Source organism: Sciurus vulgaris (genome assembly GCF_902686455.1).
Source record: "Sciurus vulgaris genome assembly, chromosome: 1".
NCBI lineage: Eukaryota > Metazoa > Chordata > Mammalia > Rodentia > Sciuridae > Sciurus > Sciurus vulgaris.
The window spans coordinates 150,489,115-150,511,134 of record NC_136461.1 but is presented as its reverse complement, the minus strand read 5'-3'; the positions used below and the strand labels follow the sequence as shown (position 1 = coordinate 150,511,134).

The following is a 22,020-nucleotide window of genomic DNA, read 5'->3' as shown; positions in this document are numbered from 1 at the left end:
TTGGCGGGGCATGCTGGGAATCCAAAAGATCTGGAATCGGATTGGTGGAGATTTGCCAGTGACGTCTCTTAGGAGGGCCTGAGTTACTGAAGGAGAAGGGAGGGGGCGCTACGCACTTCCTCCAGACCCAGTGGGCGGCGGCCGGCGTCTCAGCCTCACGAGGTACTAATCTCCCGCGCGTCGCAGAAAGCGGCTGTGACCCGGCGGAAGTAATTCCTCGGACTGCCCCGGAACCCACAGGGGCAGGCAGCTGGGGGTGGGGGGGCGGCCCTGGAGTAGGGGCTGTGGCGGTACGAGGGGACTCGGCTGCGGTGGCTGCGGGGCTGACGAGTGAGTCTCGGGTTGAGGCGGGAACCATGCTGCGGGTACGCGTGGAGGGCGAGGGAGGCTGGAACTGGGTGCTTTCACAGTCCCACATCTCATCCCTTCCCATCTGGGCGGGGAAGGAACGGAAGCTCTTAACCTCCCCGGGCCTCCCCAGCTCTTGGTTTGGGGGAGGGGAGAGGAGGTCGGCGGGACCTTTACTGGCGCCTCTCGGTGGGCTTGGAAAGATGTGGTATGAGGAGAGGCTGCCGGCGACATTGGGCCTTCCCTGGGCTGAGCGCAGGGAGGGTGGAGTTAGGAGCATGGCAGCTCTGTCGTTCTTTCTTTTTGCTTTAATCATGTGCGTTCGATTCGTTCTTGTCTTGAAGTCAGTCTCTAGTCCCAGGAGTGGGTCCTCACTCTTCCAGCAACGGGACCCCGAAAAAAGTTTATCCCAGCTACTCCTTGGATGATCTCTGCCTGACTTGTTTGGTTGGGGCTTTCGTGCATCTACCTCCCAGTCTTGACTGAAAGTATAGTGCCAAATTGAATTTCTCTTACGGAACCGAAATCTCCTTAGTACCATTTAGCTGTGGAGTTTGGGTTATTTAGTGTGAACATTTCTATTGAGAATTTCAGTGTAGAAAGCAACTGAACTCTTTAGTCTTAAGAAAAAAAAAAAACTTGTTTTTTAAACTGCCGAATTTGCTTTTTGATCCCCAGTTATTTCCTTTTTTGTAAGTGACCTGAAATGATAAGTATCTAATCTCACGATATAATCGTGTTGAAACATCACAGTTCACACGTGGATTAAAAAAATTATGGGGGCATAATAATTATGTGTATTAGTGGGATTCATTGTGGCATATTTGTACATGCACATAACATGATTTGGTTAATTTCATTTCCCAGTACTACTTCGTGCCTTACCTTTTTCCCCTCAGTGGTCCTCTTCCTCTATCCTACTGGTATCCCTTCTGTTTTCAGGAGATTCCTTTTTTTTTTTTTTTTTTTTTTTTCCCCTCCCTGACCAACATATAAGAGATAAATAACAATCCTTGAATTTCTGAGTCTGGTTAATTTGCTTAACCTGATGTTCTGCAGTTCCATACATTTATCAGCAAATGACATAATTTGCTTCTTTTTTATGGTTAAATAAAACTCCTTGATGTATACACACAGTAAATATATACCACATTTTCTTATGCCATATCCATTCTTCTTTTGACAGACCACTGATCCTGGGTACTGTGAGCTGCATTCCTGTGCTATAAACATAGGCATGCATGTATTGCTTTAGTGTACTGACTTTAATTCTTTTGGATAAATACCAAGGAGTCAAAAGTGGATTTCTTCTTTCTGAAGATACGATGGCAGGGAAACAGCTGTAGTTTTTGCCATCATGGATATTTGTTTTGATGATTCAGGATTCTAATTTTTATCTTGCATATTTTTTATGTATTTTTATTTAATTATTTGCAGTATTGGGGTGGAACCCACAGCCTCCCACATGCAAGCCAAGTGCTCTACACTGAACTATACCCCCAGTCTCCTATTTAAGTTTTTAAAAACTCTTTGTTAAATGTGAAGGTTTAACCAGGTGTGGTGGCACATTCCTGTAATCCCAGCATCTTGGGAGAGGCAAGAGGATTGCAAGTTTGAGGCCAGCCTCCACTATTTAGCAAGGCCCTGCCTTAAATAATAAAAGGTCTGATGATGCCTGGCACAGTGGCCCACACCTATAATCTCAGCAACTCCAAAGACTGAGGCAGGAGATTGTAAGTTCAAGGCCAGCCTCAGTAACTTACAGAGGCCCTAAGCAATTTAATGAGACCCTGTCTCAAAATAAAGTGTGAAAAGGACTAGAGATGTAGCTCAGCAGAGCACTCCTGGTTTCAGTCTCAGTACCATGGGGATAAGGAGTGAAGGTTTGTCTAATAACTGTCATTCAAAAAATTACACATTTCTTTCAAAAGGAGAGAACGATGGTACTTCTGTAATGCAGTAGTTATAGTCAGCCCCATATATTGAGTTCTAAAGTAATATTAATTAAGTGCCTTTTTTTTTCTCTCTCTCTTTTTTGGTATATTGTTCAAGTGCTGCAAAATAATATCTTTAAATTTTATGCTCTTATGTGTTCATGCATTTCACCTAACTTGCTATCCTAAGTGCTCCGTTGTTCCTTTATTACATAAGGTCAGACATAGCCCATACAGTGGTGCATCAAATTCTAAACCTTTAATGATTTAGGAAAATGATAGAATTCAAGAAATATTTATTGAGAATCTTCTATTGTAGGCATTGTTCTAGGCCTGCCCTCAAAGAACTTGAGGAAAGAGTGTATATGTAAGTAATCAAATAATAGTTTCAGGTAGTGCTTGAAGGAAATATATTAAGATTAGGGATTAGTGTAACTGGGATGGGAATGTCTGATTTTGATAGAGTAATCAGGGAAAATCTCTTCTGAGGAGTTAATATTTTAGCTGAGTCATAAGGAAGAACTTTTCAGACAATAGTAACTGCAAATAAAAAGACCTTGAAGTGTGAGTAAACTTGACCTATTCAAGGAATACTAAGATCAATGTGACTGGAACTTAGTAAAGGAGGAGTGGTGCAAGATGAGATGAGGGGGCGGGCTGGGGATATAGTTCAGTTGGTAGAGTGCCTGCCTCGGAAGCACAAGGCCCTGGGTTCAATCCCCAGCACCGGGAAAAAAAAAAAAAAAGATGAGATGAGATTAGGGAAATTAGCATGAAATAAGTAAGGTTGGAGCCTTATAGTCCTCTGTCTGTAATGAGAAGCCAAGCCATTAGAGAGTTTTGTGCAGAAAATTGATACCTGATTTATGCTTGAGATGGTAGTTTGCTGGAAGGAAAATGGGGAAACCATCTCCTAAATAGGCTTTTGTAGTATTCAGTTGGAGATATGGTAGCTTGAACTAGAGGTATAGAGTTAGAAGTGAATGAGAAATGGTCTGATTTGGAATGTAATTTGAAACTGAAGTCAAAATCAGTCTTTCTTTCACCCTGGGACAAAAGAAGGAAAAAAAATGAGTGATCATATGTTTTGCCTGAGCATCTTTTCAGTAACATTTACCAAAATGGGGAAGACTGGGAAGGGACCATTGGTTTCTGAGAGAAGTTTGAGGAGTTCTGTATGGGACATTGAGTTTGACTATTAAGACAGCTGAGAATATGTGAAAAGGCAAATTGGATGTCTACAACTTGCACTTAAGAGAGAAGCCAATCTAGGAAGATACTCTGGAAATCTTATTTTATAGGTGATATAAATCTTTGTAAGATGATGTTTAAGAATTGACCATGTGACCATGCAAAATAGTTGAAATTTGATAAGAAGAGATTCTTAAGCAAATTGGTAGACCAAAAGTCAGATTGGAGTCAGTTAAGAAGTGGATGGCATGCTAGAGGTGTGCTTTAGTGGTAGAGCACATGTTCCAGACCCTAGGTTCAGTCTCCAGGACCAAATGAAAAAAAGAAATGGATGGTAGGTTGGAGGGGGTGAGGATGTGAATAACATCAAGAGCAAGTCTTTAGGGGAAAAGGTATAGGATTCAGTGCTTAATGGAAGAGCTGACTGTGGACAAGAAGGATGGGTTTTTTTGTTTGTTTTTTCAACTTTTAAAGCAAAAATGTGAACATTGTATAATGTATAGATGGAGGTAAACTGCAGGTAGGAAGACAGCTTAATTGAAGTGATTTGTTTCTGTGTATTTTTAGCCCATTATTCTAAAGGTTCTTCTAAATTATTTTATAATGTATAGAATCTAATTAGATATGCACAATATATTGGAAATAACTGCTCATACTTTTTGCAAACCGAAACAGGAACTTGGAGATGTTTAAAGGGGGGATTAGGCAGTTCATAGGGTGAAGCATACACTCAGTGGGAGCAAGCAGTGCTTTGGAGCCCTTAAATTCTGGGTCGTGTGGGGGTAACTGCTTGATAAAGATGGGAAATTGAGTTACAGGCAGTTGTAGGGGGAGGGTGAGCTTAAGATGGACTCAGGCATTACAATGGTAGAGCTCGAAGAGATTTGTAGACACACATCTTGTTTATTTCCTTAATTTGGGAGATGAAGAATCAGAAATCCTGTCCCTTAACCTATCTGGGTCTCAAGATAGAAATTCAAGAGTTTAGGATTCTTATGTTTCTTATCCATGAACCTGTAGAACTTTTTTTTTTTGTTGTACTGGGAATCGAACTCAGGGCCTTGTGCTTGCGAGGCAAGCACTCTACCAGCTAAGCTATCTCCCCAACCGCAAGCCTGTAGAACTTAAGATTAAAAACTAAGAATGGTTGTTACATTTTTTAATGGTTAAACAAAAATTCAAAGAAAAATTTTTGTAACACATAAAAATTATGTGAAATTCAAATTCCTCTGCTATAATTAAAACTTTGTGGAAACACAGTCACACTCATTTGTTTACATTTTGTCTCTCTGCTTTTGCCCTCTACTCACAGAGTTGGAGTTGTTGTGACAGAGACCTTATTGCCTGGCCTGCTAAGCATTAAATATTTACTTATCCATTCCTTTACAGAAAAAGATTGCTGTCTCCCACACTAAAATGTAATTTCCAGACTGGAGCAGGGGGCAGTCTATTTTGTCACAGATTATCTTAAGCACCTAGAAGTGTGTGTGTGTGTTCATTCATGTATAAATAGGTACAGATGAGTGAACCTCTGGTTTGGAAGTAGAATCTAAGAAATTAGTGTTTCAGTGTGTTTACTATGTGCTAGGCACCATTCTAAGTGCTTTTTATATAAACTCATTCTTTAAGATTCTGGGGTAGACACTTTATTCCCATTTTACAGGAACCTAAGCATAACAAGGTTATATAATTTCCCCCAAGGTGACATAGCTAGGAATTTGCAAAGGTTGATTGCTTTTAAGCTCTATTTTATGTGGAGGGCTAAGATCAGTTCTTCAGAAATAATAGAAAACAGCACCGTAATAGTTAGGTAGGAGAGATGAAAGGATAGTGTTGCAAAGGACTGTCTTCTCCTGTACTCTTTCTTAAATTAGGCATTGAAAATCCACATCTCAGCCTGTGTTCCTTATCAGTCACTCTTTTGTTTCATAAGGCCCAACTCCACAATTTCTGACCTCTTGTCCTACATTCTGTCCTTGACTTATTCCTCTGGCCAAACTGGTCTCTTGCTGTTCTCTCTTTCAGAGATCCCTACTTTCAGGCCCCAGATATCCATACACACTCCCTTACTTTATACAGGTCTCTGTCAAGTGTAGGTGAAGCCTGTCTTCACCCTGAGTGCAGTAGCAGCCTCATCTCCCCTCTGCCCATTCTCTACCTTACCCTGCTTTACTTTTCCTAATTCCTCTTCTTACATCTCATGTTATTTTGGTCTTCTGTCCCCACCTTTCTTCCCATGAGAATCTTCTTTTATGTTCTCTATGTCCCCAGTGCCTAGGATAGCACTTGGCATACTAACCCTCAGTAAATATTTGTTAAAGGAGCTAGGCGTGGTGGTGCATACCTATAATCCTAGTGACCTCAGAGGCTGAGGCAGGAGGATCCCAAGTCTGAGACCAGGCTCAGAAACTTAGACCCTGTCTCAAAAATAATTTCTTAAACCTTTTTTTTTCGTGGTAAATAAAAGCAAAGTTCTCTAACAGCAAATTTTAAATAAAATACTCTTATTAAAAAAATAATAAAATAAAATGAGCTGGAGATGTAGCTCAGGGGTAAAGTGCCTCTGGGTTCAGTCTCCTGTACCACCAAAAAGGGGGGTGGGGTATAGCTTAGTGGTAGAAAGTAAAAAATATTTAGAATGGTCCCTAGCATGCATGAGGTCCTGGGTTCTATATGTAGCACTGCAAAAGAAAGAAAAGGAAAGAAAAGAAAAAAATTACATAAATTGAACGAGCATTTGTATGAGCCTAAGAACCCTTAAATAAGAGTTCAGTAGGGTTCATCTTTGACACCCAGGCTAGTACTTGTGCTGTTCTGTACCACAAAAGTTCCCAGGACCTGTCTTCCCCACCCAGTCCACACACATGATCTGGGGCCACATTAATGAGTCTTAATTTAAATCAAGCATAAAAGTTATATTAGGCATCACAGATGAAAATAGAAATGGGGAGCTGGCGATATTTTCTTTGACAGGATAGTGTCTCCTTACACTGAGCTATGGAAAACTTTAACAAAATGTCTAGACTCTGAAGGTCCCAGGGAGCATCCAGATAAGGGTAAATATTTGAGAGTTTTGTAGTTAAAAGTAACATAATTTTCCAGTTCTCAGGGAAACAAAACAAAGTATAAACCCTGAGTTGTTGTAGAAGAGACTTGTTCATTTTTAGCTCAATGGAATAATTTCTTAACCATCGAATTATGAGTTGTAATAGGTTAAATGGAGAATGTTTGGAGAGTCTGCTTCAAAGATCTTTAATTTTAAAAAGTACTACTTATTAGTAAAGGTAATGGGTATCTAGTTATTAAGATAGTAGATTCTAAGGTGCAGTTCAATCAACCTCAGACAACTTAACCTAGACATCTCTCAATGCAGTATTCTCATTAAATGCTCCTACCAATCCCACATGGTAAGTATTAATATTCTCATTCTTTAAAAGAAAAAACTTAAAGAAAGTGGAACACTTAAGTCTACTGAGTGGCACTGTGGGATCTGAACCATCTGGTCTCCCTTAACTAATGGCAGAAGAGTGGACCCAGGTGAGCACAAGAGTGGGATCCAATTTGTACCATAAGGTTTCAAAAGAAATCCTCTTGCCTCATAGAGTGGCACACATCTATAATCCAGGCTACTGGGGAGACTGAGGCAGGAGGATTGCAAGTTCAAGCCTAGCCTGGGCAACTTAGTGTCTCAAAATAAAAAGGGCTGGGGATAAAGCTCAGTGGTAGCGCATTCCTGGGTTCAATCCCCAATATAGCAAAGAGAAAAATAATATTTGTTGAAGGAATGAATTGGTAAAATGGTTTCCAACAAAACTGAGTTACGCTGTATACCCTCCATCCAAGCTGTCAGACTTTGCTCATACTGTTTACTTTGCCTGGATCACCCTCCCCTTAATCTAGCCTAATGAAAACATCTCCATCCATTGAGACTTATATCAAAAGCTATTTTCCTTTTATGGCTGTTCACTTAACAGATTTTCTGTTGCAGCCTTGTAACCTCAGAATTACTTGCTCTGGAACAAACCTTCCTCCTGAGGACTTTGTTAAAATCTATGTTTCCATTAAATCTGGGTTAATGTCAGAGTGTCGTTGGAAAGGTTAATCAGAAAACCTTCCTGGATTAAAGACATCATTGGAGTTAAGAGACTGCAGCTTCAGAAAAGCCATCAATAATTTTTAAATGCTTACTTTTGCCTTATTTTTTTAAAATTGAAGTGTAATCTACATTATACCATTTAGTTGTGACAGATGTCTAGAAAACTTTTTTTTTTTTTCAGTCCAGAAAATTGCCTAATGCTTCTTTCTAATCACCCCTCCTTCCAAAAAAAGAACTACTGATCTATTACTGTAAGTTCTTTTGGGTTTGACTTTTTCTACTTAGTGTAATATTTTTGGTGTTCATCCATGCTATGTGTGTCAGTAAGTTATGCTTTTTGCTGTGAATGGTATTCTGTATGATTATATTGCAGCTTATTTATACATTCTTCTGTTGTGATGGACATTTAGGTAGTTTCTTCTTTTTTTTTTTTTTTTTTTTTCCATGAGTAAAGATACTGTGGGCATTTTGTACAAGATTTTTGTGGACAAACTAATTTTTTGGACTTAGATCTAGGAATAGAATCGATGTTATAAGATAGACATCTTTAACTTTTCAGTCTTTTTAATTTTAACTGTACTGGTGGGTGTATACTCGTGTTTCATTGTGGTTTTAATTTTCATTTCACTGATAATTTGGGTCACTTTTTTTTTTTTTTTTTTTTTTTTTTTCTTTTATGTGTGTGGTGCTGGTGATTGAACCCTCTGCTTCCATTGTTAGGCAAGTGCTCTACCACTGAGCTATACCCCCAGCCCTTAATGTGTCTGTTGGGTTCTTTTGTCCAATTGTAATTAGGTAGTTTGTTTTTTATTATTGACTTTCAGGAATTTTTAATCTGGGTAAACATCTTTGAGACAGGGTCTCCTTAAATTGTTCAGGCTGGCCTTGAACTTGCCATCCTTCTGCCTTATCCTCCCAGTTAGCTGGAATTACAGATGAGGGCCATCACACCTGGTTAAAAATCCTTTTTCAGATTTGTATTGTGAATATTTTCTCTCAGTTTTTGAGTTTGCTTTTTTTTTTTAAATTAATAACAGAAATAACAGAATGAGACAAATATCATTACCCTATGTACATACATGATTACACAAATGGTGTGACTCTACTTCATGTACAACCAGAGAAATAAGTTGTACCACATTTGTGTACAATGAATCAAAATAAATAAATAATAAAAGAATACTTTTTGTATACTTTTATTTTTCATTCTTTTTTTTTAATGTGGTGCTAAGGATTGAACCCAGCGCTGCACACATGCTAGGCAAGTGCTCTACCACTGAGCTACAGCCCCAGCCCCTGGGTTTGCTTTTTTATTTCTTCTTGGCATGTTGGTTTTTTGATTGATTGATTGTTGTTGTTTTTCTTTTTCTATTTTGGGTTTTTTTTTTAAATGAGTTTTTTTTATTTTGATGGAATGCAGTTTTTTAAATTTGTGCTTTCTGTATCTTTTTTATGATAAATCTTTGCCTACACAATGTCACGAAAACTGTTTTCTTCTAATAGCTTTATTATTTTGCCTTTTACATATAACTGTGAAATATCTCAAATAGATTTTTACGTATTCTGTGAAATAACAGTTCTTTTCCAGATGGCTATCCAGTTGTTCCAGCTTCATATATTGAGGAGATTTTCCTTTCTAGCCATGTTTTTTTTTTTTTCCCATAGACATGTGCTTTGATTTACTTACTTTATTATTTTTTTGTCCTGGTAAAAGGATTCAGAAAAACCGTACTTATTTTTACAATTTGCAATTTGCTATGAAACAGCTGTAAACCACCAAAACAAAAATAACCAGTGACCATCATTCACAGTATATCAAAGAACCACTTAACATGACCATGATTGGCTGTTTTAGGGTTCATACTTGGCCTCTTTTCATTTTTTGAGATGGGATCTTGCTAAGTTGCTGAAACTGGCCTCAAACTTGTAATCCTTTTGCTTCAGCCTCCTGAGTAAATGGAATTGCAAGTGTGTAGCTCCAAATCATTACATTTTTACATCAAGTTAAGAATCATCAGGTCAACCATTTGTCAGCTTTTCATTGCTGTGGACAAAATACCTAAGAAAAATCAACTTAAAGGAGGAAAAATTTATTGTGGCTCATGGTTTCAGTCCATGGTCATTTGGCCCCATCTGTCTGCGCCTGTTTTGAGGCAGTATCATGGCATCATCCAAGAACCAGGGAGAGAGAGCAAGAGGATGAAGACAAAACCAAACTTAATGAAAAGCCATCTCCAAAAGTTTCCACAACCTCCCAATAATGCCACCAGCTGGGGGATAAACACTTAAGACATATAAGCCTTTGGGGAACATTTAAAAATCAATTTTAAATCATAGATGGAATACATGAATAGATTCTCCATTTAGAAAAATATTTCAAACAAGCCTACATTCTCTATTGGCTATGCCTCTCTTTACCAGTCTTTATGCCAGTGATAAGGATTATTATCAGTTTGGGAGAATCTTTCAAGACCTTTTTCTAGACATTTACACTTTAGAACATATATTCACGCATTTTTATTTATCTGCAAAAAAAGATTAGTAGATAAGCCACTTCTGTTACCTAAGGGACATCAAACTATACTTATCATTCTAACTTCCTTTTTAAACAGTAGGTGGTTTGTTTTGTGGACTTTTCGTGTTATATGTAGACTTTACCTTATTTTTCACAACCCCACTATTTCATACTATGGGTATAATATTTTCATTTAGCTTATTCCCTATTTGGTGAATCTTTTAAAGTATTTCAGTTTTTTTCATGTGTACACATTATGGTAACTATTCTATTTGACTTTGCACACAGTGCTGGTGTTTCTGTAAGGTAAATGCCAAGAAGTAACTTCCTGACTGTCAAAAAATTTTAATTGATACTATTTCTGCCTTCCAAGACTGCATTGCCATTTCTTTAAAGTATCATCCATCTACACCTCCACTTAATTTTAGCTAGTTTTAAAATTAAAATTTGTATTTTCCATAATTACTATTGAAACCAAGCAATTTTTCTTTCTTTTCTTTCTTGTTTATTTATTTCATTTATTTTGTTGTGGTGCTGGGGATTGGACCCAGGGTCTTAACACATGCTAGGCAAGCAAGTACTCTACCACTAATCTACATCCCCACACCTGACTTAACGTCTTTTAACTGTCCAGATTGTGTTCCCAGAGCTCAGCTTAGTCAGGCAACAAATGTTCAAACTGAGATTTTTTTTTTTCCTCCCCAAACTTATGTTTCTACAAGTAATCCATGGGTCACAAACTTAATTAACTTCAAGTATTTTTAATTTCTCCCTAAGAATTAGGTCGTTTCAATTCTTAATGTTGATTTTCTCTTTTCTGTTAGTGATGAGGGGCTTTTCCCTCCCCTCTTAATCCCTGTTGTGTAAATGGTGAAACTGACTTACTATATTAAGTCTGTAGAGAAACCGTTGCTACCCAAAGGGCTTCTAAGATGACTGCGTGGTTGCTTAGCTACTGCTAGTTAAATAAACATTTTAGATGTTTTACTGTGGAAATTATCCACATAGAAAAGTTGGCACTTGAAATTCTTGTCCTTCAAGCCTTTTTACTATTTTTTTTTCTTTTTAAAAGAATGTTACAAAGTAATATAAAAAGAAAGTGAAATTGATAACTATTTTAATTATTATAAAGTGGCATAGTACTGTTTTTAAAGTTTAGAGAACTAAGGATTTATATCAGAAGCTCCCAAGAGAAGAAGAAAATAAGTTTGACTGGAGCCAAAATGTTTTTATCTTGGAGGTATGGACTAATGGAAGAAGTAGAATATGAGGAATATGAGCTGTGAAGTCAAATTGCCTAGGTTTAAATCCTGTTACTTATATTGTAGAAGCTTTGGGCAAGTGGCAGTCCTCTTCATTGTTTCCTGATCTCTAAATTAAGAATAATTCTGTGGAAGAACTGGTTTTAAATAAGATACATCTGTAAGGCATTTATTACAATGTTTACCAATTATTAGAGACCCACAATTTGTTGGTTATAATATTATATGTCAGTTTTGTCCTTTTTCTCTGTTTTAGCTCACATTAAAACTAGCACTTTAAATATGTCCTTCTGTTTAGAGTGTTAGAGGCTAAGGTAGGTTTTATTGGGGGGCTGGGGTCTTGCATCATCATCCAAACTGGCCTCAAACTCCTGGGTTCAAGTGATCCTTCTGCCTCAACCTCCCTAGTAACTGGGACTATAGGCATGCACTCCCACCACCAACTCAATAGATTTGATTTCTACTGCTCTGTCACTACCAGGTACAAGTCACTCAGACTTTCTATACATCAATGATACTCTTTTTCCTAAACTGAGGTATTTGACGGGGTATCACCTAGTTCTTTTCCTGCTCTAAAATGTTGTGTTTCATTTTCTTGACTCCTTAAGGCTAGAATTAAGAATTGAAATATTGCTCAGCAAATTCTTAGAAACAACATATGTAGGATTTGTGTGGGCCCTCTAGGGATCAAACCCAGGGCTTCATGGCATGCTAGGTAAGCACTCTGCCACTGAGCCACAGATCCAGCCCCAGGATATGCTGTTTTCCTGTTAGTGACAAATAATATTTGTACAAAAAAGATTCTTTCAAGAGATGCTGTCGTGTCGTTAAAATACAAATTATTAGGACTGCGGGTATAGCTTGGTGGTAAGGTACTTTCCTAGCATGTGTGAGGCCCTGGGTTCAATTCCCAGTACCATACACACACAAAGTACAAATTACTAGTGGGGAGAAACAACCTTTTCTTTTAGTAATCTGTTATTTGGGAAATATTAAGATTTCTCAAGTAATATATTTTTACCACTTTGTTGTTAAATTTCAGAACTTAAGTGACCTATATACAAAAAGAATGAAAGGGTAAGATTATGTAGATGTACATACTTAATATAATTAGAAGGCAAGTCTTGTCTTTTTTTAATTTTTATGGATGCTTCTTCCTGTTCTTGGTTACATCATGTTGTCATTCATCAAAACAAATATTTGCTTAATGTCTACTATCTAATAAATATAGGATACAGAGCTTTTGATATCCTTACCCTGTTGAGTAAGGAAGAATTACCTTCCCTGCACATTGACATATTAACAATGTTCAAGGTTCAGTGTCCATGGTATTTATTGAGTTCTCATGATGTAGGCGTGATTGATGGAATCATGGCAAATACTCAGCTCCCTCCATCTGAAGTTTTGTTACCAAGGTCCTCAAATTCTTCCAGCCTGCCTCTAGTTAACTTAAACTACCTAGAGGCCTATTAGTCATTTGGTTAACTTAAAGTAGGTGAATGATGAATAACAAAGACATGTTATTTCTTGGGAAATTACAAGGCTTTAGAGGCTACTTCCCAGAAATGAAGAACAAAGGCCAGCCAAATCCTTCTCTACAACAGGACCCATAGTTTTCTTCAGATCATTGACCAAAGACCATTAACCCAAAAAGGAATGAAGGACCACTGCCTTAGAACATCTCAGTGTAGCATTTTTCTTTATCATCATGATACGTGTTGGCATTTTAATGGACTGAACTTTCTTACATGTATATTAACTCAGCATGTCACATTCTTTACAACCTCCTGTTAGCACCCTCACCCCCAATTTAAAATGGTTATTTATTATACTTCAATTTTAAATAATCTTCCTACAGTTCAGAATTCCCAACTGATCAAATTCACAAAGCATTTTGATATCCTTGAGTTGACTGATAGAACTGTGTGTTGGAGTTACAATTCCATGCGTAAGGAGGAGAGTCCTTAAACTGTTAACAGTGAGAACCGGTTAATAACAGTGGGTGAGGACATCCATTAAAACATTAATTTTATTGTGATGTTGTTACATTTTTCAGGAAACTACTAACGTTCTTGTGGAACCAAAGTAGAATTTATAAGAACGTAATGGGTAAGTTATATAAAGATAATTTTGTGTTTCAGTTTGTAGAAACTTTTTTCTTCTCAAAGATAGACCTTTCAGAGTCATTGAATGCAAGTAAGAAAATGGTTAAACTGAAATTAGTTGTTTAAGTTTAGGTTTCTGTTTGTTTTGTTCCTGAAAGAAGATCAGTAACAATATTTTGCTAGATCAAATTGATAATATCTAGTGAGTAATTGTACCTTAAGAAATTTGAGGACTGGGGAAGTAGTTCAGTGGTAAAACACTTACCTGGCATGTGTGAAGCCCTTAGTTCAAAACCCAACACTGCAAAAAAGAAAAAAGAAATTAGAAACTTTCCCAATAAATATAAAATGGCTTAACTTGTCAAAAAGTAGAAGCATAAATTGAATTAACTTTTTATTTTTGTTCTTAGATATTGACGATAACTGCTAAAATCTGTATGCTTGAATAGTCTATCATTTAGAAGTTATTTACATCTTTATAAGACCCCCAGACTTTTATCATGAAAAATTAATTACACTACCATAGCTTTCACTACCATAGCTTTCACTACCATAGCTTTCATTGGACGCTTAACCTTTTTCCTCACTTGCTTTCTTTGCATGTTTCTGTGCTTTTTTCCCCACTCACTTAAGATTTATATAGTAACATTCATACCTAAATACTTCAGCATGCATCTCCTAATTTAGTCCATACTCAGAATTTCCCAACAGTTTCTTCACAGCAGGTTTGCTTATTTTAATCCAGTCAGGGATCACTTATTGCATTGTCTCTTTAGTGTCTTTAAAACAATCCCCTACTTTTTGAGGTTCAGGGAGAAGGAATTTCATGACATTTTTGTTTTGGAGAGTAGGCCAATACTTTTAAAGACTATTCCTCAATTTAAATTTGTCTGATTGTTTCCATGTGATTATATTCAGAGTAAATATTTTTTACAGCAATAGGTGATTTTGATATTTATTAATCTTAGTTTTAGAGATTTCTGAGTTAACTATTAACAAATCGGTAAGTGGATGTTTATGGCATTTCAATTTAAACTTTCTCTTCCTTCCCCTTTCTTGGGCTTCCTATATTTTTAGAGTAAGCTTTCAGATATTTTGGTATGTTGGTAACCATAAAAGTTAAAAGTCCTAGGATAGTACAGAACTGTAAAAGGTATGTATGTGAGAAAAGATCTTAAGGGGATGTACAAAAAAATATATATTTATTTATACACACACACACACACACACACACACACACACACACAGAGAGAGAGAGAGAGAAAGAGAGAGAGATCTCCATATCACAAAAAAGTTACATCAAGTGGACTACTGTGACTGAAACCAGCACAGTAGCAGTGGGGATAACTGGTAGTAGAGTATGCATTCTCTCTTTTAACCTCTACTTCAATTTTTTTTTTCTTTGGTTTTTCTTTTCTTGTTGCTGTGTGTGGGACCAAACCCAGGGCTTTGAGTATGGTAGGCAGGCACTCTACCACTGAGCTACTGCACTCCCCCATTCCCTCTGCTTTGAATTTTTAAAGACAGTTTCTGTCTAAATTCATTATGTTAAATCATGCAATAATTGAAATTGGTCAGTAAATGTCTTTTAAGATTGTTTTTAAAATGAATAAGGAATAAAATGCCAAGTAATAGAAGGCTTAACTTGTAGAATTTGGAACTCAGCATGTAAACACTGTGCATCTTATTTCTAAAAAAGTATTTCAGAAGATAGGATTAAGTCATTTATTTCATATTTTATCTTTATCTTCGCATTTGATTGTGCTGCTTTGGCAACAAAAAAATTTGTCAGTACCTCCTTGAAAAAGACTGGTAAGTTTTCATCTAATGTATCCTTTGATCTGGAGTTTATGCTGACAGTGGAAAATATTTAGAGAGTGATAAAACAACTTTATAAAGTTGGAACTGAGGGTGTGGCTCAGTCATAGAGTTCCTGCCTCACATGAGTGAGGCCCTGGGTTCAATCCCCAGCACTGAAAAAAAGAAAGAAAAAAAAAGAAATCTTTAAAGTCTCAGTGGCTGTTACCTTCAAGAAATGTTTCTGGTCTTGAATTCCTCAAATATTAGCCTTAGTAAACCTTTTTGGTTTTAGTGTTAGGTGATTCAATACAAATAAATTTTTTAAAAAATTTTTAATTTAAAAAAATAAAACATCTTTTTGCTACTTACTTTACTTTAGATGGAGAAGAGAAAACCTATGGTGGCTGTGAGGGCCCTGATGCCATGTATGTCAAATTAATATCCTCTGATGGTCATGAATTTATTGTAAAAAGAGAGCATGCACTAACATCAGGAACAATAAAAGCCATGTTGAGTGGCCCAGGTAAGTACAGTTCTTTTTCCTTAAGTTTTCTTTAATGTTTGATAAATGTGTTTTTAAGTTGAATCAAATGACGCCTATTTACAGAGAAGATCTTCTAATGTTATTTCTTGATTATGTTGTATTGGGGGAAAAATTGGTTTTGTGCCATTTTGTTTTCACTTATTTACTCTAAATTTCAACAAAAACAGATTGATTATATTGTAATAGGAAAGTTTATTTTTCTGCACTTAGTTTCCATTGTCAGCTTCTTAACTATAGACTCTCATATTTTTTTCTGGTTTGATATTAAGGTTATTTCTAGAAGTTAACACCTCCCAGATCTCTGTTAACACTTTTTTCTTGAAGTAAATTTAACCAAAAAAAAAAAATTTACACAATATAGAATTAACTGTTTTACAGTGTACAGTTCATTGCTATTTACTACATTCACAATGTTATGTAGCCATCACCTCCACCTAGTTGCAGAACATTTTCATCACTCCAAAAAGAAACCTCATACTCATTAAGCTGTCACGAAATACCATTTTTCCTCCCTTACCTCCCTGAATCTGGCAACTAATATGCTTTCTAGTTTCCTTATTCTGGACATTTCATATAAATGGAATAATACAGTATGTGACCTTTTGTATTTAGCTTTTTTCACTTGACATTAATTCTTTCATGGTTCATACATGTGATAGCATATATAGTACTTTAGTCCTTTGAATGACTGAATAATTTTCTATTGTGTGAATAAATAATTTTTTTTAAATCACTAATCTCAGTTGATTAATATTTGGGTGGTTTCGCTTTTTGGCTACTATGAATAGTGCTGCCATAAACATTTGTATACAGGTCATTTGAATACTTTCTTTTAGTTCTTTTGTATGTGTATATAGGAGTGGAACTGTTTGATCATATAGTAATTCTACATTTAACTTTTGGAGGAACCACCAGACTACTTTCACAGAAGCTGAATCATCTCACATTTCTACCAGTAGTGTACTAGAGTTCCAGTTTTTATGTATCCTGGCCAATATATGTTGTTATCTGTCTTTTTAGTTATAGGCTTTTCTAGTGAGTGTGAAGTGATATTTCACTGTGGTTCTGATTTGCATTCCTTAGTAGTTAATGTTGTTGAGTATCTTTTTATGTGCTTATCGTATATTTGTATATCTTCTTAGGAGGAATGTCAATGTCTATTCAAGCCTTTTGCCCATTTTTGGACTGAGTAGTTTTTTGGTGTTGAGTTTTTTTGTTTTCTTAGTTTTTATTGGTTTTGTTCTGTTTAGTTTTGTTTGACCAGGGGCTGTCCACCACTGAGTGGCAGTTCCTTTTTATTCTAAGACAGAGTCTTGCTAAAGTTGCCCAGCCTGAACTTGAGTTTGCAGTCATTTTGCCTCAGTCTGCCAAGTAGCTGGGGTTATAGGTGTGCACCACACTCAAGCATCTCTGAGTTGGTTTTTTGTTTGTTTTTGTTTTTCTGTTTGTTTGTTTAGTACGGGGGATTTAACCCAGGAGCACTTTATACTGAGCCACATCCTCAGCCCTTATTTTGAGATAGGGTCTTACTAAGTTGCTGATACCCTCACTAAGTGCTGAGACTGTCCTCAACTTATGATCCTCCTATCTCAACATCCTGAGTTGCTGGGATTTTAGGCCTGTGCCACCATGCCCAGCTTTGTAAGAGTTTTTTATACATTCTTGATATTAGTCCCTAATCTAATACATGGATTTGCAAATAATTTGTCCTATTCCATGGGTTGCTTGCTTGTCTGCCCACCTTTCCTCTTATTTTCCTCCTTCCTTCTCCAGGGCCTTGCATATGCCAGGCAGCTATATATCAAGTCTGTTGTTTTTTGTTTGTTTGTTTGTTTGTTTTGTAGTGTCATTTGGAGCATATATTTTTTTTTTTTAATTTTGATGAAGTGTAATTGATTTTTTTTTTTTAATGTCCTTTGTGTTTCCATATCCAACATCATAAAGATTTTATGTTAGATTTCCCCTGTATTTTCTTCTAGGAGTTTTATGGGTTTAGCTCTTAACATTTAGGTTTTTGGTTTTAGATTAATATTTGTATATGATGTGGGGTGAGAGTTAAACTTCATTCTTCTGCATGTGGATATCTACTATCATTTGTTGAAGAAACCATTCTTTTCCTTCTTGAATGTTCTTGGCACCCTTTATAAAAATTAGATAACCAGAGGTGTTTATGTGTATTTCCTGACTCTATTCTGTTTATATATATGTTTATTCTTATATTACTTTAATCGCCACAACTTTATAATAAGTTTTAAAATTAAAGTGTGAGGCTTCCAATTTTGTTTATTTCAAGATTGTTTTGGTTGCTTGGATCCCTTGTTCCTTATCTATATTTTTTACTATGAAAAATTTTAAAGCAAAAACAGAAATAGAATGGTGTAATATACCTTCATTTGCCAGACTTCAGTAGTTATTAATAATTTGCTAATCATATCTTGTTTTACTTATTATCCCTATTTTTAGAGTATTTGAAGAAATTCCCTGACATTGTGTCATTTCACAAACTGTCCCCTTCTAGCCTTTTTTTTCCTTCAGTGCAGTGCTGGGTTTTGAATCCAGGGCTTCTCACATGCTAGGCAAATGCCTTATCGCTACATTCCTTTTTTTTTTTTTTTTTTTTTTTTTAAATAAGGACAAGGTCACACGAAGTTGTACAGGCTGGCTTTGAACTTGGAATCCTCTTCCCCTAGCCTCCTGAGTAGCTGGGATTACAGTTGTGCCCCACCACACCAGCTATATCACACCTTTTACATGTCAGGATAAATCAGTGGGTTCCAGGGTTGTCAAGCTGATTCATCCATGAAAAATTTCCTACTCTGACTTTCATATAATGGCTTTAGAATTCATTGTGATTATTATTGAAAATTTACTTCATTTGGGATTACAAAATAGTGATTTACTAATTCTGTAATTTCTTCTGCACTTATTAGCTAGAATTCTTCTATAAGAAAACTATTCAGTACCTTGAAATACAGTCTGTATGGGAAAAGCAAGATAAATGCTTGCATTTTTTTCACTTTATATAAAATTTTTCGTTAATCAGTGAATTGATTCTCCATCACCTTCCAAAAATCAATTAGTGTTTTGTTTTTATTTTTGGGTTTCAGTATATCATTATGAACTTTGGACTTACTATATTTGATGTTTTCTTTTGGATAGAAGGTAATGAAGTCTCATCATGTTTCCCAGCCTGGGCCCAAATGATCCCACTGATCAACCTCTTGAGTAGCTGAGTCTACAGACACATGCCACTCTGCCTGGTGCAGTCTTTCTTACTGATGCTGAAAATCCTCCATTTTTATGCCCCGAAGAGCCACATCATTTTGGCTCACAACAGTGTTTTGTTGTTGTTGTTGTTGTTGCTGCTGCTGCTGTTGTTGGTTTATTCTGTTTTGCGATGCTGGGACTCAGTCAAACCCAGGGCCCTGTGTATGTGCTAGGCAACCACTCTACCATTGAGCCACATCCCATCCTGGTTCCTGTGTTCTCTTGACAATGTGTCCTTGGTCTGAGATAGCTGTATTACTTTCTGTAATATTTCCCAGGCTTATCGTACGTCCCAGGCTTTTTGTAAGCTTGATTTTCTTTAATTTAAAAACAAGACTTTTTTAAAAAAATATATTTTTAGGGCTGGGGAGATAGCTCAGTTGGTAGAGTCCTTGCCTTGCAAGCACAAGGCCCTGGGTTCAATCCCCAGTACCGCACAAAAAAAAAAGAAAAAAAAAAAAATTTTTTAGTTCTAGATGGAATGCCTTTATTTTATTCATTTTTTAATGTGGTGCTGAGGTTCAAACCCAGTGCCTCACACATGGTAGGCAAGCGCTGTACCACTGAGCCACAACCCCTAAAAACAAGAGTTTTAATCTTTGAGGGAGAAGGAAAACATTTAGAACAAAACTAACATTTGTATAAAAAGGAATGAAGTATTGACACATGCTACAATGGGAACATCCTCTAAAATTTGCTCTATGAAAGAAACTAAACAAAAAGGTCACATTATATATAATGATTTCATTTATATGAAATATCTAGACTAGGTAAATACAAAGGCAGAAAGCAGATTGGTGTTTGCTGGAAGTTGGAGTTGGGGAAAATGGGGAATGAATGTTTTGAACTAGATGGAAGGTATAGTTGCATAACTCTGTGAATGTACTAAATGCCACTGAATAGTGCACTTTAAAATGATTTAATGTTATATGAATTTCACCTTTAACAGTTATTTGATATCAAAGAATTAAAGTGCCTATTGATAATATTTTATACATATATTCAAAAGGGGGGATTTAAATTTTTGACACATCAAAATTCATTTTACTGAGTCCTACTCTTTCTTCCTACCTCACTCCCAACCAATAGAAACCTGCTGGAAACTTGTTTAAATACTGTATTCTCAGAAAGTGTATTTTGAGATGTGAAATGATTTTTATATACAATATACAGTGGTAGTGCAAGATTGTTAAAAATCTTGTCCCTATGAGTAAAGACTTTTATGTGGCTAAAAATTCTCTGAGGAATGGGACCTGGAAGGTAGCTCAGTTGGTAGAGTGCCTAGCTAGCATACACAAAGCCATTCAGTCCCCAGCACTGTCAAAAATTTTTTTGAGGAATGACTAAAAACCAATAATGAAGTACTAATAAACAAAGAGAAGTGTCTTACCATGATAATCTTTAAAAAAAAACTAAAAGAGGAAACAATAAATTTCCTTTCCTGAAGATTTTTTTAGAATGTATTTTCTCAGGCTGGGGGTGTAGGTCAGTGGTAGAACATACACAAGACTAGGGTTATTCCCCAGTACTAAAAATGCATTATCTTATGATTTTGTTCTTTATGTATTCACTCACTGCCAAAAGAGCCAAATGAGAAAATCTGTGATTTACCCTGACTTTATTTTTACATGGAGACTCCTGGTGATCTGTAAAGACTTGATTCCTGAATTAGCTTTTTCTGTCCTTCTCACCCTTCAGTAATCAGGCCACCAAGATTTTAGGAAAAGCTATTTAAGTCTCTAACCCATGGAGAGAGAATCAGAATGTTAAAATAATTATTAGTTTGCTAGAGCTGCCATAGCAAAGTACCACAAACTAGATGGCTTAAACAACCGAACTTAGTTCTCTGACAATTCTGGAGTATAAAACTTAAAATTTAAAGTCTCAGCAGGCAGGGTTGAATTCTTCTAAGACCTCTCTCTTTGCCTTGTAGTAGATGGTCATTTTTTCCCTATGTCTTCACATAGTCTTCTCTCAGTATCTATGTCCTAATCTCTTGTGAGTATACCAGTTATATTGGATTGCCACCAATTTTAATCTAATCACCACTTTAAAGACCCTATTTCCAAATATAGTCACATTCTGAGTCCTAGGAGGTCTAAGACTCTACCATAGGAATTTGAGCGGGGGACACTATTCACAGCCCGTAACATACACAATCCTTTTGTTTTACAGGTCAGTTTGCTGAAAATGAAACCAATGAGGTCAATTTTAGAGAGATTCCCTCACACGTGCTATCAAAAGTATGCATGTATTTTACCTACAAGGTTCGCTACACTAACAGCTCCACCGAGATTCCCGAATTCCCAATTGCACCTGAAATTGCACTGGAACTGCTGATGGCTGCGAACTTCCTAGATTGTTAAATAAAATAAATTATAATAAACTGTTAATTTTTTTCAGTATTTAATACCTGTAGTTCAGTTAGTAATTTTTTCATATATAGCATGTTGCCTGTATGCAATTGAACTACAAATTTAATTGCAAAGCAGATTTTCTTCTGTTCTTTTGCATAGCAATCAGTTGAAACTTGTTTCCTACATCAACAAATTAAGGACATTTTCACAAACTGAGAAATAAACAATTATGCCAATTTGTAGGTGGTTTTTGCTTATCCTTTGGATGTGACTTTTAAAATTAGAACAATAAATGTTGAAATGTAGGGATAAACAAACATGCTCTACAGGTAAATAATGGGGCTATGTATTTTTGGTTTTAGTGGTTTTTTTAAAAAAACTTATTCTGATCTATAGCCACTGATAGCATTACTAGAGTTATGCAAATAATTACATAATAAACATGTTTATAACTTAGCCAAAAATTGATTTTTATAATTCAGAGAATGAGAGTGGAAATTTCTTATGTGTTTTTTGATAAACTACAGTATTATTTAAGTGTATCTTGTGTTTTGTTTATTGCTACAGTTATAAGATCTTTATTTAAAAACAATTTTGGAAG

General features: G+C 36.2%; 1 protein-coding gene across 3 annotated transcripts; it reads left to right on the top strand.

Moving 5' to 3' along the window:
* Positions 1–84: 84 nt before the first annotated feature.
* ELOC (elongin C) lies at positions 85–21,655 on the top strand. Of its 3 annotated transcripts, none has more exons than XM_079140742.1 (4): positions 85–162; positions 13,403–13,455; positions 15,631–15,774; positions 21,238–21,655. In XM_079140742.1, the coding sequence occupies exons 2-4, from the start codon at positions 13,452–13,454 to the stop codon at positions 21,426–21,428; spliced, it is 339 nt and encodes a 112-aa protein (XP_078996868.1). In that variant the 5' UTR covers positions 85–162; positions 13,403–13,451; the 3' UTR covers positions 21,429–21,655. The 3 variants fall into 3 exon arrangements, with proteins under 3 accessions (XP_078996868.1, XP_078996869.1, XP_078996870.1); XM_079140743.1 differs by lacking the exon at positions 85–162 and adding an exon at positions 236–330; XM_079140744.1 differs by lacking the exon at positions 85–162 and adding an exon at positions 312–365.
* The last annotated feature ends 365 nt before the right edge of the window (positions 21,656–22,020 follow it).

Coding starts and splice junctions, on each gene's coding strand:
- ELOC (XM_079140742.1), top strand. Junction 15,775..21,237: donor AGCCATGTTGAGTGGCCCAG/GTAAGTACAGTT, acceptor TTTGTTTTACAG/GTCAGTTTGCTGAAAATGAA.